The sequence below is a fragment of the Mustela nigripes genome, chromosome 13, assembly GCF_022355385.1.
Source record: "Mustela nigripes isolate SB6536 chromosome 13, MUSNIG.SB6536, whole genome shotgun sequence".
NCBI classification, from domain to species: domain Eukaryota; kingdom Metazoa; phylum Chordata; class Mammalia; order Carnivora; family Mustelidae; genus Mustela; species Mustela nigripes.
The window spans coordinates 116,750,980-116,775,187 of NC_081569.1; the positions used below are offsets into that span (position 1 = coordinate 116,750,980).

The 24,208-nt window shown below is 55.0% G+C and overlaps 1 protein-coding gene across 5 annotated transcripts in view; it reads left to right on the forward strand.

Annotated features, from left to right (window-relative positions):
* TTC7B (tetratricopeptide repeat domain 7B) overlaps positions 1-9,530 on the forward strand; it is a 246,124-nt gene extending 236,594 nt beyond the window's left edge. For all 5 annotated transcript variants that reach the window (XM_059373525.1, XM_059373527.1, XM_059373526.1 and 2 more), the window contains one exon: positions 8,573-9,530. In XM_059373525.1, the coding sequence (XP_059229508.1) occupies positions 8,573-8,794 (222 nt within the window). In that variant the 3' untranslated portion in view covers positions 8,795-9,530. The remainder of the gene's footprint in view (positions 1-8,572) is intronic.
* Positions 9,531-24,208: the final 14,678 nt, after the last annotated feature.

A 24,208-nucleotide genomic window follows, 5' to 3' on the forward strand; every position in this document is an offset into this window, starting at 1 on the left:
CTGCAGCAGGAGCTTGTGCGTCATAAAGCAGAGGCCTGAGCCCCCTCCTCACCCCGAAAAGCTTTGCTTCCGTGGATGGTTGGCTGCTGGCTTAAGAGGTTTGGAGAAAATTGAGTTTTGTTTCCTTCCGAGTTGAGTTCAATGCTAGAAAGGCCTGGTCTCCAGAAGGCATATTTCTTCAAATAAAGCATTTGACCTGGAAAAGGGGCCCCGGGGGAGCACAGCCTCCCACAGCCGTCAGATATCCTGAGTGAACAGAGATGCAGACAGCCTCTCAGGCATGTCTGGTCATTCCCTGGGTGGAGGGAATGGAAGGGCTGGGGTCTTTGCTTCCCCCGTTCTGGAATCCTTAGCTCCAATTCACAGCACACCGCAAGGGAAGGCCTCCAGGGGTTGTCTGTCCTGCCCTCAGCCCCCAGGCCTGCCCAGCTGCAGACTGGAGAACACACTGCTGTAGTACCCCCCGCTGGCCCCACCACAGCTGGAGCAGGGCCAGCTACCGTGGGGGCCTGACTTCCTCTCTCCTCGTCACAGAGAGTCCCTTCTCAGTGCAGCCTGTCCAGCCACTGGCCCTTCCCCAGGAGCTGCTCAGCCCATGTCTCCCTCTCCCCTTTGTCCCTCAGCCTCTTCCTTCCTGCTCTTGAGTCCGAGTCCTTGGTACAGGATGTTAAGGCCCTTTGCTTGAAAGGTTAAGTGGTCTCATGAATGCTTTTGCATGAGGGCCAGGTGAGGTAGACGGGACCTGGAACCCGGCTAGCGGCCGTGGCTGCCACACACGAGCCTGCTCTCTGTGGTTAGACGGGCGTGAGTTTCCAGGGAACGATGGGCCTAGGCCTTTGTGGAAACTGATCCAGAACAAAGTAAAATGGCCTAAACGAAAAGACCAACTCCATACCAGTCCGTACTCCAGATTTCCGACCCGCTGACCCTCCAGGAGGCCCTTCTCCAGGGCACCCCCAAGTCTCTCTTGACTGACTGAGCAAAGAGGGCTGAGTTGCAGTGTGTGAGCCTCCCCTGCCTCCAGAGGTTCGGCTGGCAGACGTGTGTAAGGGCTATAGGGACAGTGATGACCTTGGCGTCCCCCAGGACACCTAGCATCTGAGCCCTTTGGAGCTCCTGGCCTGGTTAGGCAGGCCTTTCCAAGGCCAGCGTCGTTGGCCAGGACGCACACACTCAGCCCCCTGGCAAGGCAGTGTGCATTTCTGAACGCTCAAAACACACAGAAAGGAAACATAAAACAGAGCTTGGTATAGACCAGACCTCCCCCAGAGCTGCCGGAACCCAGGTAGAGACGCTGAGCCCCGCCCCCGCCCCATTTCAGCTCCTTTTGGAGACATTGTTGGGAAGCAGGGCGGGGCTCCCGCTGCCCCCTCGGCTGCGCCCACAGAATGCCAGTGCTGGGAACTATCAGTGCCTTTGATCCTCTCAGGGAAGAAAGGGCCATGCCCGGGGAAGGGAGGCAGTGGGCAGCCCCTCACCTGGCCTTCCCACCTCGGCTCCAGGAAGGTCTCTGCGGAGCCCTCAGCTCCCGTGGCCTTCTCAGGGCGGCCCTGCCTGGCAGGCTATTTATATTTTGGTTTGACAGGAAAATCGCTCTGAGAGCACAGCCACTACCACCCGGCCCCCGTCTGACGGATTGCATCCTCAGGAAGGAAAAGGCAAATCCTGACAAGACTCAGGGGCTAGCGTGCTAGTTTCCTCAGTGATGCTTCTGCTTCAGCTAATGCACACTCCAGTCCCGTCCACCCACAACGTCTGGGGAGGAGTGGGAGCCCACAGGAGGCCCCTGTTCCGTCTCGGGGGCCCGAGGGCTGAGGGCCGAGTCAGAGTACAGAACATGGGGTCACAGACTCGGGGCCATGCCCCGTGGCAGGCACCACACCAGGCCCCCTCCTCGGCCGCTTCAGGGATCTAGTCCTATTCTGGCCTTATGCGAGGCTCATTTCCTCTCTGACCCTCTGTTTCCTCATCTGAGCCAGAGTGCCCGGCCAGAGAGTCAGTAGAGTCTGCAGAGGGTGCTGGGGTTTTCTTAAGCAGCGTCAGATCTGTGGTGCGTGGCCAAGTACCTGGGGGGGAGGCCGTGGCAACCGACTGGGAGCAGAGCACCTTCCCCTGCGGGGCTGCCCCCCTCCCCCAGATAGCTGCATCGCTCATGTTCCCCGAAGGCAGAGGAGGCTCCTGTGCACGGGCTCTGATGGCGGTGTGGACAGGGTGACCTGAGGCCAGGACTTCTGCGCACGCTAGTTGAGAGCACTGGCAGGAAGTCATGCCCACCTCTGTCCTCCCCACCCTCGCACAGTGTCCCACGCCTCCGCTCGTCCGTCTTTCCATCGGTTCACCAGACGCACACGAGGAACCTCCTCTGTGCCACCCCCCTCTGGGGGCTGCGTGTACAAGGACGAATCAGATGGTCCTTGCTCTTACTGAGAACTATCTAGAGGGACATGGGGCTGGCAGTGAAGGGTCTTGCAACCGTGGGCATCCCAGAAAAGCGTCCCCTCCCCTCAGTCGGTAAGGTTGATGGTGATGGTCATCCTGCCGATCAAGGTGACCCTTCACCGGAGGTGTACTGAGCACTTTACGAACTTGCTGTCATTTGGGCCTCACGACTGTCCTGTGAGTTAGAAGTTGTTCCCTTTAGACAGACAAAACGTCTGGGACCCAGAAGTCGTCCAGGTCACTGGTGGAGCTGGTACACACCCTGTCCCAGGGAGCCTCAGGCCACACTCTTAACCTCCACTCCGAACTCTCTAAGAGAATGCCAGGCCTTTCCCCTGTGCTGCGCGGATCCTCTGGCCGGTGCCAGAGATCTTTCGAACCCTTCACCTGGGTCCTGACCCCCCAGCGACAAGCCGTCTCTGGCCAGCACAGCCATGCCCAGGCTTCAGCCAGCCCGGCAGCTCTGTCATTGTCCCAAAGGGTGACAGGCTGGGGAAATGCACTTTGCTTTAGCTGCCATCACAGTCCCAGGGTCCTAACAACAGAAGTCCCACCAAGGGGGACGACCTCCCCCACCCCGGCCTTGGTAGGTCCAACGGCCTCTGCAAAACCCAGGCCAGCTCTGCCATGGCAAGGGCAGCTGCTGGCCTCTGCTCCAGAAGCCGAGAGGGGCGCCCATAGGTGGGGTCCGCGGCAGGAACCCCTTGAAGCAGGGCAAGCATGAGGGATCACCCGTCCCCACCCTGCTACCCAGGGTTTGATTTCTGGAACATCCCGCCTGGGAAATGTGAGAGCTACAACCAAACCGCTGCTTGATCCCCAGCTAGAGCTGAGCTTGCAAGACTGCTTTTCAGAGGCAGCTCGACGCTCGGGAAGGACGCTTCCTTGCAGGGATGTTATCTCTCGGTGCCCATCCCCCTCCAGGGACCAGCAGTGGTCTGCGACATGCCCTTGAGCCCAGCCAAGGGCTCACTTGGCACTTGCGCAGAGCATCACAGGGAATGCCTGAAGTCTCCCAGGGGGGCTTTGGTCCTATAGCCTTTGCTCTAGGTCACCGGACCCAAGGCTGGAGCAGGAAGCCTGTCCATGGCATGTGGCAAGGTCCTCAGTCCTCAGGCATCAATTCTCTCTCTCTCTCTCTCTCATATACGCACGCACGCAGGACATGAGTGAGGAAGAGGCTAATTGTCCTCAAATTAGCCAAGTCCATTTTGTCTCTTTTGAAATAACAGGTTTAATTTCCTCCCTTACTTCCAATTTGGTACAGCACCAAGATCTCGTTTGTACAGAACACCTGATTATAATAATCACCAGCTTGGGAGGCTGTCTTCATTTGTGTCCAAAGGGACAAATAAGATACCTGTGGGAGGCTCCCCTCCTCCAGGAAGGCCAGCCCTGCTGGCTCCTCACCTGTAGGGTTCAGGAACGCCAGGGTGGAGAAGGCGGGGAGCCTGTTTGCACAGCCTCTCCCGGGGAAGGAAACGATCTGGTGCGAGGAGCAGGCATGAACCATGCGAGTTCACGTCTCAAGCTAGGCCACTCCCTGCCGCCAAGGGTCTTAGGTCCTTGGCACAGCCCAGCGCCTGGCATGCAGCTGTCGCCCGGTCTCGTTAGGATTTGCACGGGACCCCAAGCTTCCAGAGCAGCCTTGCTCCTTGGCCTCCTCTCTATCCCCATTACGTGGCCAGGATCTGGACAGTCACTCAGTGGGGTTGGGGATTTTGATATGGGGCAGAAGGTGGGTTATTCTGGTCTTGAAATATGTCAGTCCTGGAAATCTCTGTTTCCTTTCAGCCTGGGGGCTGGGAGCCAGACCCAAGCCTCTGGGTAGTCTTGCCTAAGGTCAGGGGCCGGGGAGGTGCAGTGTGGCCTGGGATCTTGAGGGAATGGCAATCAATAGGGCTTTGAACAGAGAGGTGGAAGGGGGCTGGGGGATGCATCCTGCAGAAATGCATGGGCTTTCTGGGGTCTGTACTACAGTAAGATCCAGCCAGGAGTAAGAATAGTCAAATTCAAGCCTCAGGAGTCAGGCCTTTGATAGTTGGAGAAGAGAGGAAGCAGGGCGCATAGAATTGGAAAAGGTGTCGGGATTCTTTTTTTTTTTTTTTTTTTTTTTAAGGTGTCAGGGTTCTAGTGCATAAGAGCACCACAAAGCCAAGGAGGGCCTCTCACAGCTCACCGGGGCTTGGTGGAGGGGGCTGACAGCCAGGTCCCAGCCCACCTCTAGCCAACCTGCCAGCAATGGCTCAGACCCCAGCCGGAGCTTGTCCTGGTTGATCCCATTATGTGACTGATTTCTGAGCGGCTCTTGCTTGCTGGGGCACTGGGCAGAGGCTGATTTTTCATTCCCTTGCCAAGCCTGAGCTGGCAGCCCCTGGCAAGCGTCTGATGTCTCCCTGAGCAGCTCCAGCTTTAGGAATTAATTCCACTAAACAGATTGCTCAGGAAGCTTCAAGGTCATCTGGAAAGGATAGCCTGTTCCTACATTAGGAATATAAGTCCAGGTATATGGGCTGGAAATTTCCAAGCCCATGGGAACCCTAGAACCCTAGAGAACATGAAGATCCCCAGCTGCCCAATATGGAGGGTGCTAAGTCAGATTAGCCTGTGGGCTGGTTCTCTGCAGGCATTTTTCGGGTGGGTAGGCTTGGCCCCTGCTGTATACCCTGGAGCCCCCAGGATAAGCTTTAGCCAGATTCAGCAACCTGCCATGTTCTACACCATGCAAAAAGGCTGGTGTCCTTGTCCGCACTCCAGCAGGGTGGGTCAGGTCACTGCTGCTGAGAGTAATGACCTCTGGGTCTTGCTGGGCCCAGGCCTTGGCCCTCCTGGGTCACCACTTGCCGTTGGGCCCATTTTCTGGCTAACAAAACCCTGCAGTCCTTTGGCACCTACATCCATCCCAAGCCTCAAGATCACAGCCTGGCTGTGGCCCACTAAAGGACAAGGAGCCCTCCTAGCCCTTGAGTGAATATGCAGGATGATCTCCAGGCATCCCCTGGAGAGGAACCACGCCTGGATCACAAGCTTGGGCAGGAGCAGAGCCAGCGATCCATGGTTGGAGAAATAAAAGGGAAGACCCACCCAGTAGATGCCCATTAGCTGTTGCTCAGATGTAACTGGGTTAGTGCCCCAGGGGCTCCAGGCTCCTCTCTTAAAGGGACAGAGGCAGCAGTGAGCCGGTGAGCGGGTAGGAAGGTGTAGAGGGGAGCACGGGGCTTTTGGCCTCAGGCAGGCCTAGGTTGGCCTGCAGCTCCATACTCATTGGCCCTGTGACCTTGGCCAAGACCCTTGGTCTGCTGAACCTTGTCTCTTTGTATCTAAAGCAGTGGGAATGTGAGCTGAGCCAAGTACATGTGCCTAGCCTCATGGCTGATGGGGAGAAAACACTCCTTGTAGAGGCGGAAAAGAGTGCAGGCCTGGCTTTGTGGCAGAGCCTAGCAGGACCTAAATTCTGTTCTCAGCCTTCAGCCAAGAAACCAGGGATGCCTCTTTCCATCTCCCCAGGGGGCTTGTCCCTCATCACCCTTTTGCCCAGCACACCCAGCGTGGGTGGTAGGGCCACTCAGAAAAGGGTTGTGTATTCAATAATGTGATGCAGGGACAAAGTCACATCTCAAAGAAGTGGGGTAGGGCGACTCTTGTCATGGTCATGACTCTGCTCCTGCCACTGCCCAGAACCCCCTCCCACCTCTTACTTCTCTTTTGGTTGAATGGGAAGGTTCTGGAGTGAGCTCAAGCTGATGACCTCCCCTGGAAGAAAAGAGGCAGGAGCTCGTTGACTTTCAAGTCCTGTTGCACACCTCCTAGGGAAGTCCTGTTCTCTCTGCATGGCCGCTATGATTGAGAAGTGGGCACCGAGCTCTCCCAAGTGTGTCTGAGGGAGGGCCAGAGTGGGGACAGCACCCCTCCAGGAGATGGAGGTGCCTACTTACTCCTCCCTCCCCCACCAGGACTCTACACCGAAATGGATTTCATGCAGGCCCTAAGAGTTAGCATATGAGGGTTCTAGCCTAGCACCGTAGTAGCTGGCCTGGCGCCCGGGGCCGGGGACTCAGCCTGGAGGAGCCGTAGTTGACTCACCCACAAAATGGGGGAGTGCATGGGGAGATCTCCCCACCATGTGATAGGCGCTCCTCGACTGCGGGATCTTTGTCCACAGCAACAGAAGCGGGCCTCGCAGCCAGATGGGAATGTGTCCTCTATTGTCACCATCCATCGTCCGGCCAGGAAGCCAGGTCTGTGCTGGACATCTGTCCCTGCTCTCGGCACACAGTTCCCCTGCCCTGGGGTCCTGCTTCTGCTTGGCTGTGGCGCCACAGGCCTTGCACTCCACCTGGGTCACCCTCATGGAAGCCCTGGACAGGGGCTCCGTGGAACCAGCTTGACAACCATTTGGAGATTCTCCTTTTAGAGCAAATTTCCCCCAAAGTGGCCTGACTGGGCCAGAGGATATACCTCTTTTTAGGTTCTCCAAATACCCTGCAGATTATATCCCCACAGGGTCGTGTCCCTCTTGGAGCCATAAGCAGAGTGTCAGGGGTCGGTCCCCTGCCCCCCGCTCTCACATCAGCATGACAGTGCAGTCCGCTGCTGGTCTCATAAGCACAGAACGTTCCTTATTGAAACCTGCATCTCTTTACCAACAGTCGGGGTTACATACTTTCCATGTCTTTGTCTGCACCTTTTAGAGGACAGCTGTGCATCTGCAATCACAACTGTCTAGACAGTTCTTTAACTTCGGACATTTTTTTCTTTGAAGAGAAGTTTTTATTTTAATTGGATTCGTTGAACTTGAGTGTTGGGTTTTTTGGGGGGGGGGGGTTGTTTTGTTTTTGTCACTTCAAAGCTCTGAAAATCATCCTTTCAGAGAATTGACATGTTCAGTTCCACTCCGTTAAGTAGTTGCTCTGGATCTCGGGAGACGGGAACCTACGTGGGTCTCTTCTGGGCTGGACACGAGCCAGCTGACCCTCTCTCTCCCTGTCACTGCTTTGAAATACGCCATTCTGTCAGGGTGCAGGGGTGCTTCTGGAAAGATGTTCTTCTTGGTGTGATTTAGCAAAGGGAGTGGGTGCAACCTCAGGGTCAGCCCCGCAAGGGAAAGACTGAGTAAATGAAAGTCCATCGTTGGATGAAAGGGGGCGAACCCATCAGTCGTAGGGATGCACGACTCGGAAACAGGGTTATGGCAAAATATTTGGCGACCAACACCTACATCCTAATTAAAACTGTGTAAAATGGAGGCACCTGGGTGGTTCAGTCCGTTAAGTGTCTAACTCTTGATTTCAGCCCAGGTCATGATCCCAGGGTCATGAGATGGAGCCCCCATATCGGGCTCCAAGTGACGCGTGGAGTCTGCTTGAGATTCTCTCCCTCTGCCCCTCCCCCTGCTCCCGCTCTTTCTCTCTTTCTCTTTCTCTAAAATCAATCTTAGAAACAATTAAAATAAAGCTGTGTAAGACGACAGCTGTGCTTGAGGTGAGCAGGGTGCAGTAAAGGCAGGGGCAATGAAAAAAAGTTGTGTTCTAACCATGACCACCAGCAATGCCACAAATGATGTTTCTCTAGGTTAGAAAAACCATTAACGGGGTGCCTGGATGGCTCAGTCCTTAAGCATCTGCCTTCGGCTCAGGTCATGATCCCGGGGTCCTGGGATCAAGCCCCACATCAGACCCCCTGCTCAGTAGGAAGCCTGCTTCTCCCCTCTCCCACTTCCCCTGCTTGTGTTCCCATTCTCGCTGTGTCTCTGTCAGATAAATAAATAATTACTTTAAAAAAAGAAAAGAAAAACTATTAGCAGCCAGAATGCCCAGCGCAGCAGCCCATGGGGTCAGTACAGACTGGCCATCCTGACGGGTTCACTCCTGGGCATTAAGTACTCACCCGAACCATGTGAAATTGCCGGTTTTTTATCTTTCAAAATGGCCAAACACGGGCCACTTCATATGTAGTTCAAGCGACTGTTGGAATGATTGCCCACAAGCACAGGAGGAGCTTGAACTTACCCTGTGTGCCAGCCCAGTAGAGATCTATGCCCGCCTCCCGGAAGCGTGCAGGAGCTCAAGGACAGGTAAGAGCCTAGAGCTACAGAGTCCCTCTGACTGTCTGTCTGTCTCCCCGACACCTGCAGGCCCTGATCCTTCATCAGCTGGGCCGCTACAGTCTAGCGGAGAAGATCCTCCGGGATGCGGTGCAGGTGAACTCGACAGCCCACGAGGTCTGGAACGGGCTGGGCGAGGTCCTGCAAGCCCAGGGCAACGACGCAGCGGCCACCGAGTGCTTCCTGACAGCCCTGGAGCTGGAGGCCAGCAGCCCAGCCGTGCCCTTCACCATCATCCCCCGGGTGCTCTGAGCAGGCGCCTGCCAGCCTCACTGCCGCTAAGGCCCCCAGGCCCCCCCTCCGCCCCGGGCGCCCCCCGCACCAAGGCCATGGAGGAGCGTGCGACTGGCCACACTGAGCTAAGCGAACGAGCCCCGGTCCATTGCTCTCTCCACGTGCATTTCTGTTGTTGTGCTGACCAGCCCGGTGATAGTTTCTGAACCTACTGACATTGTTCAAAATGGATTATGTGCCATATTTTGTTAGTCGACAGCTGCGTTTTAAAGTCAAATGATAATGGACTTAATCAGCAAATGTAGACGAATATATTCAAAAGTAAAATTCAGTGGCAGAGCAGATTATTTTTATCAGAGCTGTAGACTCTCCTCCCCTACCATCCCCGCCCCAACCTCCGCCTGGAAACCAAATGTGAATTTTCCATTTCCCACCTCAGTCCTAGTCCAAGCCAGGACACCAGCTGACGATCTCTTGGTTTTGTTGTCAGTAACTACACCGTGTGAATTCCTGTCCTCACTTAGAGCAAAGCCTGATGTGAGAATGTTTCTATTTCACCAATATATGCCTGTTACAAGAGAAGGAAATAGGAGCTATTTAAGTTTAACTTTTTTATGTGAATTCAGAGTTTATTTATCGATGGAAATATGTACAAAGAAGCTTCAAATGGAATATTTACCGACATTCCTTATACATGACAGACACTTGGCTAAATGGGAAGATGATGTTAATAATAAAACGATTTTTAAATGGACCCATGGCCCGTGTCGTTGGTGAAAGCCCACAGAGCCAAGGGGTTTAGGCTGTTCCTGGGGTGGGAAGCGGTGTGCACGGGGCACCTGCCCTGGCCAGGTCAGCCCTAGGCGCTGGGAGGGCCCCCTGACTGTCCCATGGGAATTCACCTTTCCCATCTCTCCTCTGTTGTCTGGGACTCGGGCCCGGGCAATCAATATCAGCGTTTGTGGGCACAGAGGCCTGGGAAGGAACGTGTGACCTGAAGTGGCCCAATTAAAGAGGGAGCTGTAAGGAAAGGCTCTCATTCTCCTGCTGGACTTACTTTTTTTTTTTTAAGGTTATGTTTTTTATTTTGTTTTTGTTTTTTTAAGATTTTATTTACTTATTTGTCAGAGAGATAGAGAGAACACGGGCAGGCAGAGCAGCAGGTAGAGGCAGAGGGAGAAGCAGGCTCCCCGCCTAGCAAGGAGCCAGAGACGGACTCCAGCAGAGTGGACAGTAAAGCCCAAGGACCAGAGAGAAGCTGAGCGGACCTCTCGAGTTCCCTGCCAGCTCCCCAGGAAATGTGGGCGGGGGGCCTGAGTTCCAATTCAGAGGTTCCCCCGCCTGAGCTGAGCACAATCTTCCTGACTCACCAGCAGGCAGGCACGAGGTCAGCTGAGGTCTGGGGAGGTAACCGTGCGAGCAGAGGCCACGGCCAGAGCAGGTGGGCACCCCAGCCTCAGCGTTGACGTTGCCAGGCAGCATCTGAGGCTGTAGATACACATCAGTCATGGAATTTTTGACGTGACACTCTGGCCGGGAAGGCCAGGCGCCCAGTGGGGTGGCCGTTCACACTGGTTGGAGCCAGCCTATGTAGGAGCACAGGGAAAGGCCTGCCCGGATCAGGACCCGGAAGGCAGGCAGCTGGCGCGACCCACAAATCCTCCAGGCACGCTGCTGGTCATTCTCTCCCCAGCCAGCCCCATGCAGAGCCCTTCTGTCAGAAAATCCCATGCACACCAGCCTGCGCAGGGCAAGTGATATCTCCCGTCCTCCGGCCCACCATCCAGCCCCTCCACGGTGTCCCACTCCCTCCCCAGCTCCCCAGCCACAAGGCTCAAAGACTGTGGGTCCAGCCAGGTTTGGGTATGTGGTTCAAGCTTGGCCAACAAGACCCCCGCCCGCCCCCCCCACCCCCACCCCCACCAGGGCTTGTGTTCTGGGAATATCGGAAAAAACTCTTTCTGCTGGGTTTGCTATCCTGATGGGATGCAGCCTCGGCATGCTGCCGCCCGCGGGCACTGTGTGGGGCAGCCTGCCTGAGAAGGAGAGCACCAGGAGAGAGAGAGAGAGGCCAGGTCCCAGAGTCCTAGCTGGAGCACTGGAGCCCCAGACTTTTCCCTGTTGTGCTTGGGACAGTGGAGCAGGCTTCTGGGAGGGACCGTCACCCCCACCCATCCAGGAACTCTCCCCGAGCCCCTCAGTCCTCTTCCTTATCCCACCTGCTCCCCACCCCATATTTTACTTCTCAGCGAGTCTTGTCCTTTCTGCCAGGATCCCATCTCCAATGGGAAGCCAGCAGCCCTCTATCTCTGGCCTCTGGCCAGACCACCGCAGGGTCCTCTCTGCCTCTGCCTTGGCCCCCTGCAATCCTCAGGGCAGCCCTGAGCGTCCTGTGTCAGGTGAGGACTGGATCAGGCCTCTGCCCCCTAAACACGCTCTGCGGCTTCCCCAGCTCACTCCTGGAGCCAAGCTCCGTGCTCTGTGCTCCCCGGGATCTGCAGAACCTGACCCTGCCAGCACCCCTCCCCCACCGCAGTCTCTCCAGGCTCCAGCCCTCCTCCGGGTCCTCTAGCCTAGGGCCCCCATGAATGAATGGAGGCATTCATTCATTTGTTAATAGATCAGGGAGCAGAAACTGAGTGGGTAAGAACCTGGACAGACCAGGGCCTGAGGGATAAACCTTTGAAAGGTGCCCTAGGCTGCCCAGCAGAGGCAATTTGGGGCAGCGGATGTGGGAGACACAGTGTTTGATTTATTCCCCTTCCCTGGTCTTAGTCTCCTCATCTGTAAAATGTATTCATTCATTCATTCATTCGTCCATCAAAGAGTGTTTAGAACAGCAGACACTTACGATAGGCACCAAGGGTAAGCAGTACATATAAATGGGGCTTGTGTTTTTGTGGAAGACAATAGAAAAATATATAATACGGCATATGGGCCAGACGTACATAGTGATACACGTACAGAAGGACACGGGGCATTGGAGTCACGATTTTATAGACATGGTCAGAAAAACCTTACACGGACGCCTGGGTGGTTAAGTTGGTTAAGTATCCAACTCCTGACTTCGGCTCAGGTCATGATCTCAGGGTCCTGGGATCAGGCCCCATGTGGGGTTCCACACTCAGCAGAAAGTCTGCTTGAGATTCTCCCTCTCCCTCTCCCTCTACCCCTCCCTGCCATGCACATGCTCTCTCTCTAAAATAAGTAAATAAATCTTATTATTATTATTTTAAAGAAAGAAAAGGTTCTGATAAGGCACCATTTGGCCGGAACTAGCCAGGTGCATCTGTGAGCAAAAGGCATCCCAGGAAGCCAGAACAGCAAGTTGCAAAGGCTCAGAGGTGGGAGGGGGGCAGGGTGGTAAAGGAGGAGAGAACAAGAAGATGAGCCAGAGGGTGCCACGGGGGCCAGATCCCGTGGGGTCCTGTGGCCCACATTAAGGGTGTACATTGGCTTCCTGTGGTTGCTGTAAAACTTTAAAAATTACCACAAACTTAGTGGCTTAAAACAACTTACAGTTCTACCGTTTTGGAGGTCTGTGTTGGCAGGGCTGTGTTCTTCCAGAAGGTTCTAGAGTCTGCTTCCAGAGGCTGCCCACATTCTTCGGCTCATGGCCCCACGTGACACCCCCTTTTCTCCCTCCCTGTAGCATTGTTACATCCCCTCTTGCCTTCAGCCCCCTTCGGTCCTTCCTCCTGCCTCTCAGCAGGACAGCGCGGGGGACAGTGGGCGCAGCCGAACCACAGGGTGCTCTCCCACCTCGGAGCCCTTCGTGTCATCTCATCTGCGAAGCCCCTTCCGCTATATAAAGTCACACGTTCACCGGTGACGGATGAGGAGGTGGACGTCTTTGGGGGAGGACAGACGTGACTAGCCTCCCACAGGGTGCCCGGAGGCTGCTGTGGTCCTCGAGGGGAACACAACAGGGGTCAGGCCACGTGGTAAGGGGTGGTGGGACCGTGAATATCCCGAGGACGGAGCCAAAAGGATGCGCTCCCATGTGGAAGCTGGCGCCCCGCCCCCCCACACGCAGGACTGCAGGTAAAGCAGATCCGCGAGGTGAGGAGGAAAGCGGGTGCTTGTTGGAGGCAAGTTGGCGTGTCAGACGCCTCTGAAGCCTCTGAGTGAGGGGCAGCTCTCGTCAGACGCGGCTGAGGACCGGCCGGAGTCCAAGACAACGGTGTCAGCGTGGGGGCCTCCGTGAGCCGGGTTGTGACGGGGCCGCCTCAGCAGCGAGTGTAGACAGAAAGGGAAACGCCAGGGCTGAGTGCCAGGCCGTGGCAAGGGTAATGGGCTGGGGAAGTGGAGAGGGAACCACAAAGAAAGAGAAGCAGCTAGGAGGGAGGGAGGTAGAAGCAGGAGGCTGAGTCCCAGAGGCCGAGGAGGAGGGGCCGCTGGCTGGGCTCATGCCCACAGGTCCAGCAGGGCGCGTCCGAATGACCCTTGGGTTTGCCAACGTGGAGGCGGGCGATGATCCTGGCAAGAGCGGTGCTAAGGACGGACTTGTGTCCCCCAGGAGCCCTGCCCCCCACTGTGCCCGTGTTTGGATAGAGAACCTCGGGAAGTAATTAAGGTTAAATCAGGTCCCATGTGTACCACCCTGATCCGATAGGGTTAGTGCCCTTGTAAGCAGAGACGGCTGAGACCTCACGCTCACTCTGTCTACCATGCGAGCATGTGTACCCTGAAAGCCAGCCGGAGAGCTCTCTCCCCCGCCCGGATGGCCTGGAACCTTGACCTTGGTCTTCTAGCCTCTGGAACTGTCAGAAATAAATGTCTGTGGCTTCAGTCCCCCAGCCTGTGGCCTTTGAGTTAGGGCAGCCTGTTGGGATGGATCAGTTAGGACAAAGCATTTGGTTCAAGAGTGGGGGGAAAGATGGCAGCGTAGACGTCTGTTTCAAGCACGTCTCTGCCAAGGGGCATGGAGAAGGTAGGGGAGCTGGAGGGCTTGGGGTGTTTTTCCGATGGGCCCACACTCAAGTTGGCAGAGAGGCCCGCTGATGGACCCAGAGGGCAGAGGCGGAAAGTGCTGGAGCTGCGTCCCCGAGCAGCCGGAGGCAGCGGGCGGCTTCAGCTAGGAGCGCAGGTGTTTTCCTCGGGTAGAGCATCCAACCCCAGAGGCCGATGGACCTTGGGAATCCTCCCCCTGTGGCCCCCACTTCTCAGCGTCCTAGAGAGCAAGCTGAAGATGGGGAGAACACTGGACGGCACCTGGGGGTTGGGGGGGGGTGGACCAGGGAGGGGAGGAGGAAGAAGGTGAAGGAAGAGAGGAGGCCAGCCCCCACCAGCAGAGAAGGATCTCGGGGATCTTGGGGATCTTGGAGGCCTGGGCTCTGCACAGCCTCAGGCCTGGGAGGGATGTGAGCTCCAGTGTCCCCAGGTGAGAACCAAGGCTTCCTGTCTGTGCCCTTACCTGTCTTCATGGCCTAAGGGAGCACATGCATGTGTCCGTGTCCATGACCGCATGGAACCACAGCAGAAGGTCGCTCAGAGCTACCTAGTGGTCCCACAGTCATCCTCGGGTGCCCCTGCCGTCTGCCCACAGGAAGCCCTCTACCCCGTTGGTGCAGGACCTTGGGGGCTTCTCACCCCGACCCGCCCCAGCGGCCCCAGCAGCCCCTCCCCAACACCCCCCCACACACACACTTACACACCCTGCACGGCCAGGACCCATTACACTGGGCCATAGGGTGAAGGGGATTCCAAAGCACCCGCCGTCCCCACTCCCATCCGCACCGCAGCCTCCCCTACAGGGGGGCCCTGGTGACGGCTCGGCTCCCCCTTCCCGTGTCTCCTCCTGTGTCCTTCGTGTTCTTCTCTCCCCTCCACCTCTCGGGGTCGGCGGGACATGCGTGGTCGGGCTCAAGGGCATGAGAGGAACTGGAGAACTGTGACCAGCCCTCTCAGGCCTGTGCGTGCGGCCGGGCCCTCTGTGGGCGCTCTTCCCTGGGCTACCCTCTGTGGGCGCTCTTCTCTGGGCCTTCCCTGCCCTCCCTGTCCCTCTCTCAGTTCCTCTCTCTGCTTCTTCCTGCCTCCTCAGAGCCAGGCACTGACTGGCCCCCCACCCCAGACCTTGCTTGAGTCCTTCCATGGGGCAGATAAGCCATTGGGAGGCCACAGGGGGCCGGTAGGTCCCCATGTCCCCCGTGCACACACAACGGCGGGGCTGGGGCCAGAAAGCTGACGCCCAGAGCTGCTATTCCTCCCGCCACTCCCGCCCCCGGCCTTCCTCCCGGACTTGTGGTCACTCACTTCCTGCTGCCCACCCCCCCCGCAGCAGCTGGATGGGACCCGGAAAAGGACATCCTGCAAAGGTCTCTGGCAGGCAAGCATGGGCTCCTCCGGAAGGTCTTTTGGAGCTAAGCTGGGGCCCCCTTCTCAAGGCCGTGCCCTGGGAGACCCAGTCCAGCTCTGCGCTGGCCTGAATCACGATCCCTGTCTGGGCTCCGGGGTACAGTGGGGATAGAATGCGCTGCCCAGCCTAACTTCTGTAGGGTATGTGGGGTGCCAGGCAGGGCACATAACCCGTGGGACCGCCATGTGGGGCTTTGGGGCCAGGCTGTAGCAGGGGGTCCGGGCCCTCAGTGGGGCTGGCTCCGGGGAAATACCAGGCAGTTCTGGGGTGCCTTCCACAAGTGCATCCGGAGCTAGGAGCTCCAGCCGGCCATCTGGGCCACCCACAGCCTCCACAGCCCTCCCTGCCTCCTCCGTCTTCTGCTGGTTGGCCCCTGACCCTCCGAGGACAATAGGGTTTCCTGGTGACCACTGGGCTGTGGGTCACACAGATCTGGCTGGAGTCCCAGTTCTGCATGGTGACGTCACCTCCGATGGAAAAGGGTCTCGAGCTCCTGTCTCAAAGTGGGGTGACACTTCCCCTCAGGGAGGTATTGTGTGTGCTAGCACTATCTCAGTGAAGCACGGTGCCTGGTCCGAGGGGCGCACCGCAAGGACTTGCTTCTGTCTTCTCTGCCTAGCACAGGGGGAGGGCTGAGCAGCCCGGAACACACCAAGCGGCCCTGGGCGGGCAGGGAGGGGATGTAGCGGCTCCCTTCTCCCCCTCCCACACACAACTATTTGTGGCAGAGCTGGAAGCTGCGCCATGATTCCCCCAGCGCGTCAAGAGTCCTTCTCTGTGGGGAGAAAGAGGTGAGGGGCCTGGGCTGGGGTCCCCGGGGTGGGACTAGCTGGTGGCCTCCGCCCTACTGTACCTCCTCAGCCCCACAGGGTCAACCAGTGGCCCTAGGTCTGGCCAGCCTGAGCAGGGAGGTGAGACCCAGCCCTGCCCTCCTGTGCTGTTTGCTGAGTCTGAATCTGGACCGGACGCCTGCTTTCTGAGGACTCCTGGGGAGGGTCACTGGGTCACCAGTCCTCCCGAGGCTCAGTTTCCTCATCTTCAAATGGGCAGAACAAGGTCACTGCAGAGATTCAGGGCATGTGGAGAACAAGCAGGAGGGTACATGGTCCATCCGTCTCCCCCAGTGTGTTTATAATTACTCAGGCCAGAGCCAAGCCTCACCCCCCCATGCCACACCCCCAGTGGGTCTGCTCCCCAAGGTCACGGGCCGAAGGAGGATCCCAGACCAAGCCTCAGCTCTACCCCCAACCCCACTGTCCCTCAGCAGCACCTGGGAGGGGATATAGCTGGGTAAGGTACAGCTGTTGGGAAGGCAGACCCCCAAACCCCCCTGAGGCTCCCCGGTATGGAACCCCGTCCCAGCAGTAACAAGGCTGTCCTTCCTTTGTTAGCTACCCTGTATCAGCCATCTCCTGCCTTGAGAGCCCTGAGCTAGATGGGAACTGGGGAGGCAGATGGCAAACAGATGTAAATAGATAATTACCAGATGCCTAGACCTGTCAGAGCAAGATTTTTTCTTTAAGATTTTATTATTTATTTATTTATTTATTTATTTATCTGAGAAAGAATGAGCAAGAGAGAGCGAGCATGAGCAGGGGAAAGGCAGAAGAAGAGGGAGAAGCACACTCCCTGCCTGAGCAGGAAGCCTGACACCAGGCTTGATGCCAGGACCCTGAGATCATGACTGAGCCAAAGGCAGACGCTTAACCCACTGAGAAACCCAGGTGCGCCCCCTCCCCCGACCAGAGCAAGTTCTAAGTGATGGGTAGAGTCTACCTGAGACTGGGCGGTCAGGGAATACCTCTGTGAGGCGTGACACTAAGCCAGAGGAAGGGGCCCACTATGGAGAGATGTCAGAGCCTCAGCTTCTCTGCCTCAAAGGGACTGTGTGCAGATGCCCCGGGAGCAACCACAGCCAAGAAACTGGTGGTTCTGTGCTTTCTGCTAGTTGCTGGGCTCTCGCAGCGCACAAAATGGCGGCCCACCTGCTGGCTGGCAGCTGGGATCTGCCGGGCTGAGCACCTGAAAAGGAGACAGCATTCATTCTCTGAGCTGAAAATAATGTGATCAGCTTTAAAATCACCTAGGTTGTTTAAAAAAAAAATAGGGGTGCCTGGGTGGCTCAGTGGGTTAAGCCTCTGCTTTTGGCTCAGGTCATGATCTCAGGGTCCTGGGATCGAGCCCTACATCGGGCTCTCTGCTCAGCGGGGAGCCTGTTCCTCCTCTCTGCCTGCCTCTCTGCCTACTTGTGATCTCTCTGAAATAAATAAATAAAATCTTTAAAAAAAAAAAAATATATATATATGGTTATTCAAAGGTGACTAAGTTACCTTTTATAAATATTTTTATTTGGCCAACAGTGTTCTTAAAAACAATAAAATTAAATAAGAAACCAGGAGGAATTCAAAGACAACAAAGCTGTTCGGTACATTGTCTTGAATTCTCTGGCTTTCAACTTTATGAGGCTATTTTACAAATTTCCCCTCATGGTAATAACATCCTGAACCTGGGCCGTCCCTGTCTGCATGGACGGATACACACAGCCCCACGTGGAAATGAAGCTGGTTCACCCACAACATTAAAATAATTAATCAATTAATTAATTTTAAAAAAAACTTTTTCTTTTCCTTTAAAATTATAAAAATCAGATCATCTGAATTAATTTCCTATCGCTGCTGTAGCAAACTGCCACAAAAATCAAACCAGCAGGGCCACGCTCCTTCTGAGCAATGCTTTCAGGGTCCTAGAGGCAGCCCATGTTCCTTGGTTCATGGCCTCCTTCTATCCTCAAAGCCAACAGTGAATCACGGCAACTCTCTCTTCTTTGTCCCATCTCCTTCTCCAGCCCCGACTGCTCCCTCCACCCTTCATGTGTCAGGACCTATGACGACATTGGACCCACCTGGATAATCTAGAATAATCTCCCTGTACCAATAACCTTGATTTAATCCCATCTGCAAAGTCTCTTTTGCCGTGGAGGGTGACCTATTCCCAGGCTTCAAAGATTAGGACGTGGACATCGCTGGGGACCGTTATTTTGCCCACCGTACCCCCCACGGACAGTCTCAGAAATACAAAGACTAAGTTGTTAAATGTCACCATCTAGGGTTTGTCCTCTCAGCATTTTGAGCTATTGCCAATGAAGGGGAAATGTTACTATCTATAATACTTAGAGACCTTTGCACTTAAGATTTAAATTTAAAGATCTTCACACAGATGCACTTTAAATTACTCAACCCGTCTTGCACTGTCCTATCGCGACGGAATGATCACCGCTGGCTCGTGTTTACGGAGCCCTGTGCTGGGCACCAGGCATTGATCTAAGCATTTGTATTCAGATCAACTCCTCCAATACTCACGACAGCCCTGTGCGGTGGATACTATTGCAACAGATAATGGTACAGATGAGGAAAGGAAGCTTCTTCAGGAGAGGAGAACCTTGCCCAAGGTTGGGGGACAGTGTGGTAGGAGTCCCACCCAGGTCACCTGACTCCAGAATCCACACTCCAAGCCACTCACGTGCAGTTTTTTCCCCCAGCCCTGCTGATGGACGATCTCAGGATCGACGACTAGGGCGAATGCTAGCTGGTACTGGAGCCACTCCACACCCTTCCCATGGACCACGTCCTTTAGAGCCTCACAAACCTTTAGGCCTCACAAACCTGGGCCTCACAAACGTCATGAAGCCCAGCTGACGGCTTGTACTCGCCAGCGGCTCTAAGTGGGGTCCAGCCGTGAACGGCAGGGACGGCTCTGGGCTCCTGCCCTACGAGCTCGTCTTGCAGCGGAGCCCCAGGGAAGGCAAAGCACAGGCAGATCATGCCTTCAGCAAGTAGCCTTCAGAGCAGGTGCCTGGTCTGTGCTGGGCGGGGTCCCAGCTCCGGGCATCCCAGACAGCCGGCATGGCTCCCAGCAAAGAGGGGACGCAACAGGGTTCTAATGACGAGATTCAGAGGTTGGCTTCCCTCGCAGTCAGATCAAGGCAACAAAGTCTTCAAAGGCATCTGGATATAGAACTAGATCAAGTCTTTGGTGCTGGGCTATTCCTGGAGGGCTGGACCCTTAGAGGGGTCCATACACTAGGGCTAGCCAGTCCACGCTAATTGTGGACACCAGTTCCCCCCCCAAATAGCATTTTTCATATCCTTGTACTAACTAGCACATCCCCAGACCCTCTGGACCTGATGGAAGATAAGATGATGCTAAGCAGGTGTGCCTCTCAGACCATGAGTTTCTCATTAGAGTCTCTCACATGCTAACCCAGCAGCCCTGGAGTGTGTATTCGTGATTAGACTTCTTTAAGTCTAAGTGTTAAGTGATAACACTTATCTTTAAATGTTAAGTAAGCATCTCTAGGTGTACAACAGAATTAACATACATATGTTGCACTGAGCTTGCTGATGTATATTAAAGTAATTAAAAATAACAAAAAGGGGCGCCTGGGTGGCTCAGTTGTTAAGCATCTGCCTTGGATTCCAGCCCCACATTGGGCTCTCTGCTCGGCGGGAAGCCTGCTTCTCCCTCTCCCACTCCCCCTGCTTGTGTTTCCTCTCTCTCTGTCTCTCTCTGTCAAATAAATAAATAAAATATTTTTTAAAAAACATTAAATCAATCCATCAATAAAAAAACAAAAAGGTAGATGCAGTGACTATCCCCATTTTACAGATGGGAAAACTGAGACCGAGTGATCCATTGACTCACCAAAGAGCACAACCTGTATTCTGTCCAGGATCCATCTGATCCAATTGCCGCCCTGCAGGAACAAGGGCAAAAGCCATTCACATTTTGAATGCCCTTGGTGTGTGTTATAAACGGTCCTACACTTGGTTCTTGCCTATGAGATGTGACTGTGGGGTTCCAGTTCCCAACTGGCCACTCAAGGGGTTATCTGTAGCCAGCTGCAGCCCCAGATCTGGCTTCTTCTAGCCTTTGGGCCATATGGCCAGCCTGGGAGGCATTCGAGGCTCCCAGCAGGGGAGAGTGGGGTCTGCCCTTTGGCGTCACATGTTTCTTGCTCCCTGGGTTTGTGCAGGTAACTAGGAAGTGGCCAGTGTCTGTGCTGCCCACAGAGAAATCTTATCACCAATGGGTGTCCTTACTATGCATCCAACATACACTCACCGCATCTGCTAGTAATTACCCACTGAGCATTACTCTGCGCCCGGACATCCTTCTGGATCTCTGCCCTGCTCTGAGGCCCTGAGAGCCTTTCCTTCTGACAGTGGTGTGAACACAGATGGGTCACTTCCCTCTGGGCCTCAGTTTCCTTATCTGTAAACAGGGCAAGAAAGGGCTTCACTAAATGACCCCAATTCTTTTGTAGAAAAACCTTAACCATTACCAAGTTTAGGGACCCTTGGCACCTGTCCCAAGGGACAGTGGAAGGGCTGGGGATTAAGTGAGGTGTCAATGTGAAATACCAGGCATAGAAGTTTCTCAAATAAAAGTGAGGCTTCCAGAGCTTGAACAGTCATGTGTGGGCTGGACTCAGGGATGGCACCCACAGAGCAGTTTGGAAAGGGGGAAAACCGTGATGCCACAGTGGAGAAAGCCGGCCAGACCCCACCTGAGCCACGTGATCAAAGCCAATGTCATCAGCAGTGAGTCATGTGGATGACATGTACCCCAGATGGGACGGGCTAGGACGGGGCAGGGTGGAAGAGGGTGGGAAATGATGCGGTGGGATGAGAAGGCATCTGACCTACGGGGTCTGCTTCCCCCACACCCATAACCCCAGTCTACTCATGAGAAAACATCAGAAAAAAGCCCAGATGGAAGAACTCTTTACGAAATATCTGACCAATGCTCCTCACAGCTGTCAAGAGCGAAACAAACAAGGGAAGTCTGAGAAACTGATCCCAACCAGAGGCTTCCATGGAGACATGATGACCAAGCGGGATAGGGCGCGCGTTCCGGGGTGGGATTCCAGAACAGGAAAGGGACGCTAGTGTTGTCAGCTAGTGACATCTGAATCAAGTCTGAAGTTCAACCCACAGGGCACGGCAGTGTTGTCTTTGCTGAAGCCACGTACCAGGCAATGAAAGAGGTTAATAGTAGAGGAAACAGAGTGAAGGTATATGGGTTTTCGTGTTATCTTCATAACTTTTCAGTACAGCTAAAATTATTCCAAAATGTGTGTGTGTGCACGCCCATGTGTGTGTTTAAGTGAGATCTGGGCCAACAAGTCCAGGAAAAGAGGCTCTGCATCGTTAGTGATGAGGGAAGCGCAAATCAAACCCACAAGGAGCCACCACTTCACACCCACTAGGATGGCTCTCGTCAAAAAGACAGACAACAACAAGTGTTGGCTAGGATGGGGAGGAACTGGAGCCCTTCTACACTGCTGGCGGGACTGAGAATTGGTGCCGTCACTTTCGAAACAGTCTGGCGGCTTCTTAAAATATGATACAAAGAACTACCCTGGGATTCCTCTGCTAGATAGGTACCTTGAAGAAAAGGAAGTATCTGCCCATACGAAGGCTTGTCTAGGAAAACCCAAAGCAGCTTTTCCTCCTAAGAGCCCCAAACTGGAACGAGCTCAGATGGCCATCAGGAGAAGATGGGACAGAATGGGACAGCCCACGGTGGGGTGCTGGTGACAAGAAAAAGGAAGGAGCTGGGGAGACATAGGGCAACGTGGATGGATTTCAAAATAATGATGATGAGCTAAAGAAGCCAAAACAGAATGGTGTGATTCCATTTACAGAAAACTCTAGAAAATGCAAATTCATTTGTGGTGACAGAACGCAGACCAGTGGTTGCCTGGGGCAGGTGGGAAGTGAGGCGGGAGGGAGGGCCCACAAAGGGGAGAAGGAAACCGGAGGACGATGGGGGCGTTCACGACCTCAGCAGTAATGATGTCTTCATGGGTGTGTACATGTGTCAAAACACATCAAATGGTACACTTTAAATATATGCAATGTATTCTGTGCCAAGGATACCTCAATAAAGCTGCTTTTTAAGAAAGTGAAGCCTGGGGCGTCTGGCTGGCTCAGTCGGTTAAAGCTTGTGACTCTTGATCTCCACGTTGTGAGTTCAAGCCCCACGCTGGGTTTAGAGACTACTTAAATAAGTAAAGTAAGTAAATAAATAAACTTAATATAAAATAAAAATTTGAAATAAAAATGTACGGGCGCCTGGGTGGCTCAGTCGGTTAAGCATCTGCCTTCGGCTCAGGTCATGATCTCAGGGTCCTGGGACCGAGCCCAACATCAGACCCCCTAATCAGTCTGCCCCTCCCCCGGTCATGTTCGCTCTCTCTCTCCCCCTCAAATAAATAAAACATTAAAAAAATAAATACATAGGGGTGCCCGGGTGGCTCAGTGGGTTAAGCCACTGCCTTTGGCTCAGGTCATGATCTCAGGGTCCTGGCAATGATCGAGTCCCACATCAGACTCCCTGCTTGACGGGGGTCTGCTTCTCCCTCTACCCTTACTCCTGCTTGTGCATTCTCTCTCTCTCTCTCTCACACACACACAGTCTCCCAAAGAAATAAATAAAATCTTTATAAAAATACAACATACATATATTGTTAAAAAACCAAATACAAACGTGAAACCTGAGTCTGGGGACAAGGACAGTGTGGCCCCAATCTTCCTCACCTGTAGTGCAGAGTGATCCCATGTGCCCCACACCCTCTGAGAGCCCAGGGTGAGGTGGGGGCCAGTGGGAGCCCCACCCCTGGCCCAAAGTCCTGAGCTCTTAAACTTCCCGGACAGACAGTGGCAGGGCCATGGCCACAGCCCCTCCAAGGACGGAACGCTGTGAGGTTCCTCCCACTGGAAGGAGGGATCCACTTACTCCCTCTCTTTTTACTCTGAAGGAAAAAAAAAAAAAATACAACGCATGATGCTTCATGTACTTTGGGGATTTTTCAACACAATTGTCTAAAAATAGCCTGGACCATCACAGCCCAATTCCTTTTTAGGAAGGGTTTCAGCAGCCCGGCCTGTCCTGGCGGCCGGCTCAGGAAATGGAGGCTTGGCCCAGCAGGGCCTCGGACAGGGGCCATGGACCAAGGGACCAGGGCCCCAGGGCCCCTCCCCGTGCTCAGGCCAGGCTCACCTCCTGTCCCCCACCTCCCAAGAGCCCGTGAGTGAGCCCCTCATCCTCAGCTTCCCCTGGGCCGGGCCCCCATGCACGTCAGCCCCTTGCTGTGGTGTGGCCAAACTCCTCTGTTCCTTGATTTCCCCATCTGGGAAGTACAGCGCTCTACTACCTTGCCCTGCCCCCTCTAGAGCTGGGCTGTGGCAGCTGGGCCACAGGTGTGGATAGGCCCTGAAAACTGTGCATGCCTGCCTTATTCTGTGGGAGAGGGGACAATCCAGGCCCTGGAAAGCCACATCCTGGCCGAGGGTCCACATGAACCAGGCACCCTCCATCTCCACAGGGCGCTGTCAGCATCAGGAGCAGCCCCTGAGCTGCGAGGGTCATCGTGATAATGTGTGTGGGACCCTGGCCAGGGGCTGGGCCTCAGAAGAAACCAGCCCTGCCGACCCCTTGACCTGGGCCTTCCAGCCTCCAGCCTGTGAGACAGGGAGTGTCCATTGCTGAAGTCCCGGTCTGTGGGACTCTGTCATGGCCCCACAAACAGATTAATATATGTGCCCGATGACAGGTGAAAAGGCCAAAGCTCTGGAGAGACTGAGAACCGGATCCAGAGCCACAGAGGGCCACACAGGGCCACGTAGGGCCAGCCAGCTAGGAGCAGCTGGGGCAGGACAAGAAGCCAGGACCATCTGTCCCCCATGCTCTGTCCACCGAGGTCTCTGGAAAGGAGAGCAGCTCCCTGACTCTTCCCACAGAGAGCCCCAGTCCTCCCCAGGGGTTGGGGCAGGAGGGACGGGGTGATGAGAACAGGAGCCCTGGGCCACTCAGCTGGCCCGTGGGTAAGTAGCTGGCCAGGGTGTGGCTGGACCCGGCCCCCATGGCCCTTTCTCTTGTCATCTCCTCCTGGGGCTCCCTGGTCCTCAACCTTCTGTGGTCTACACTCTGCTCCCGCTTCGGGACCCCAAGAGGACAGAGTCTCGTGCACAGCTGTTCCCAGTTCACCCCAGGAGGGTGGACCACAGGGG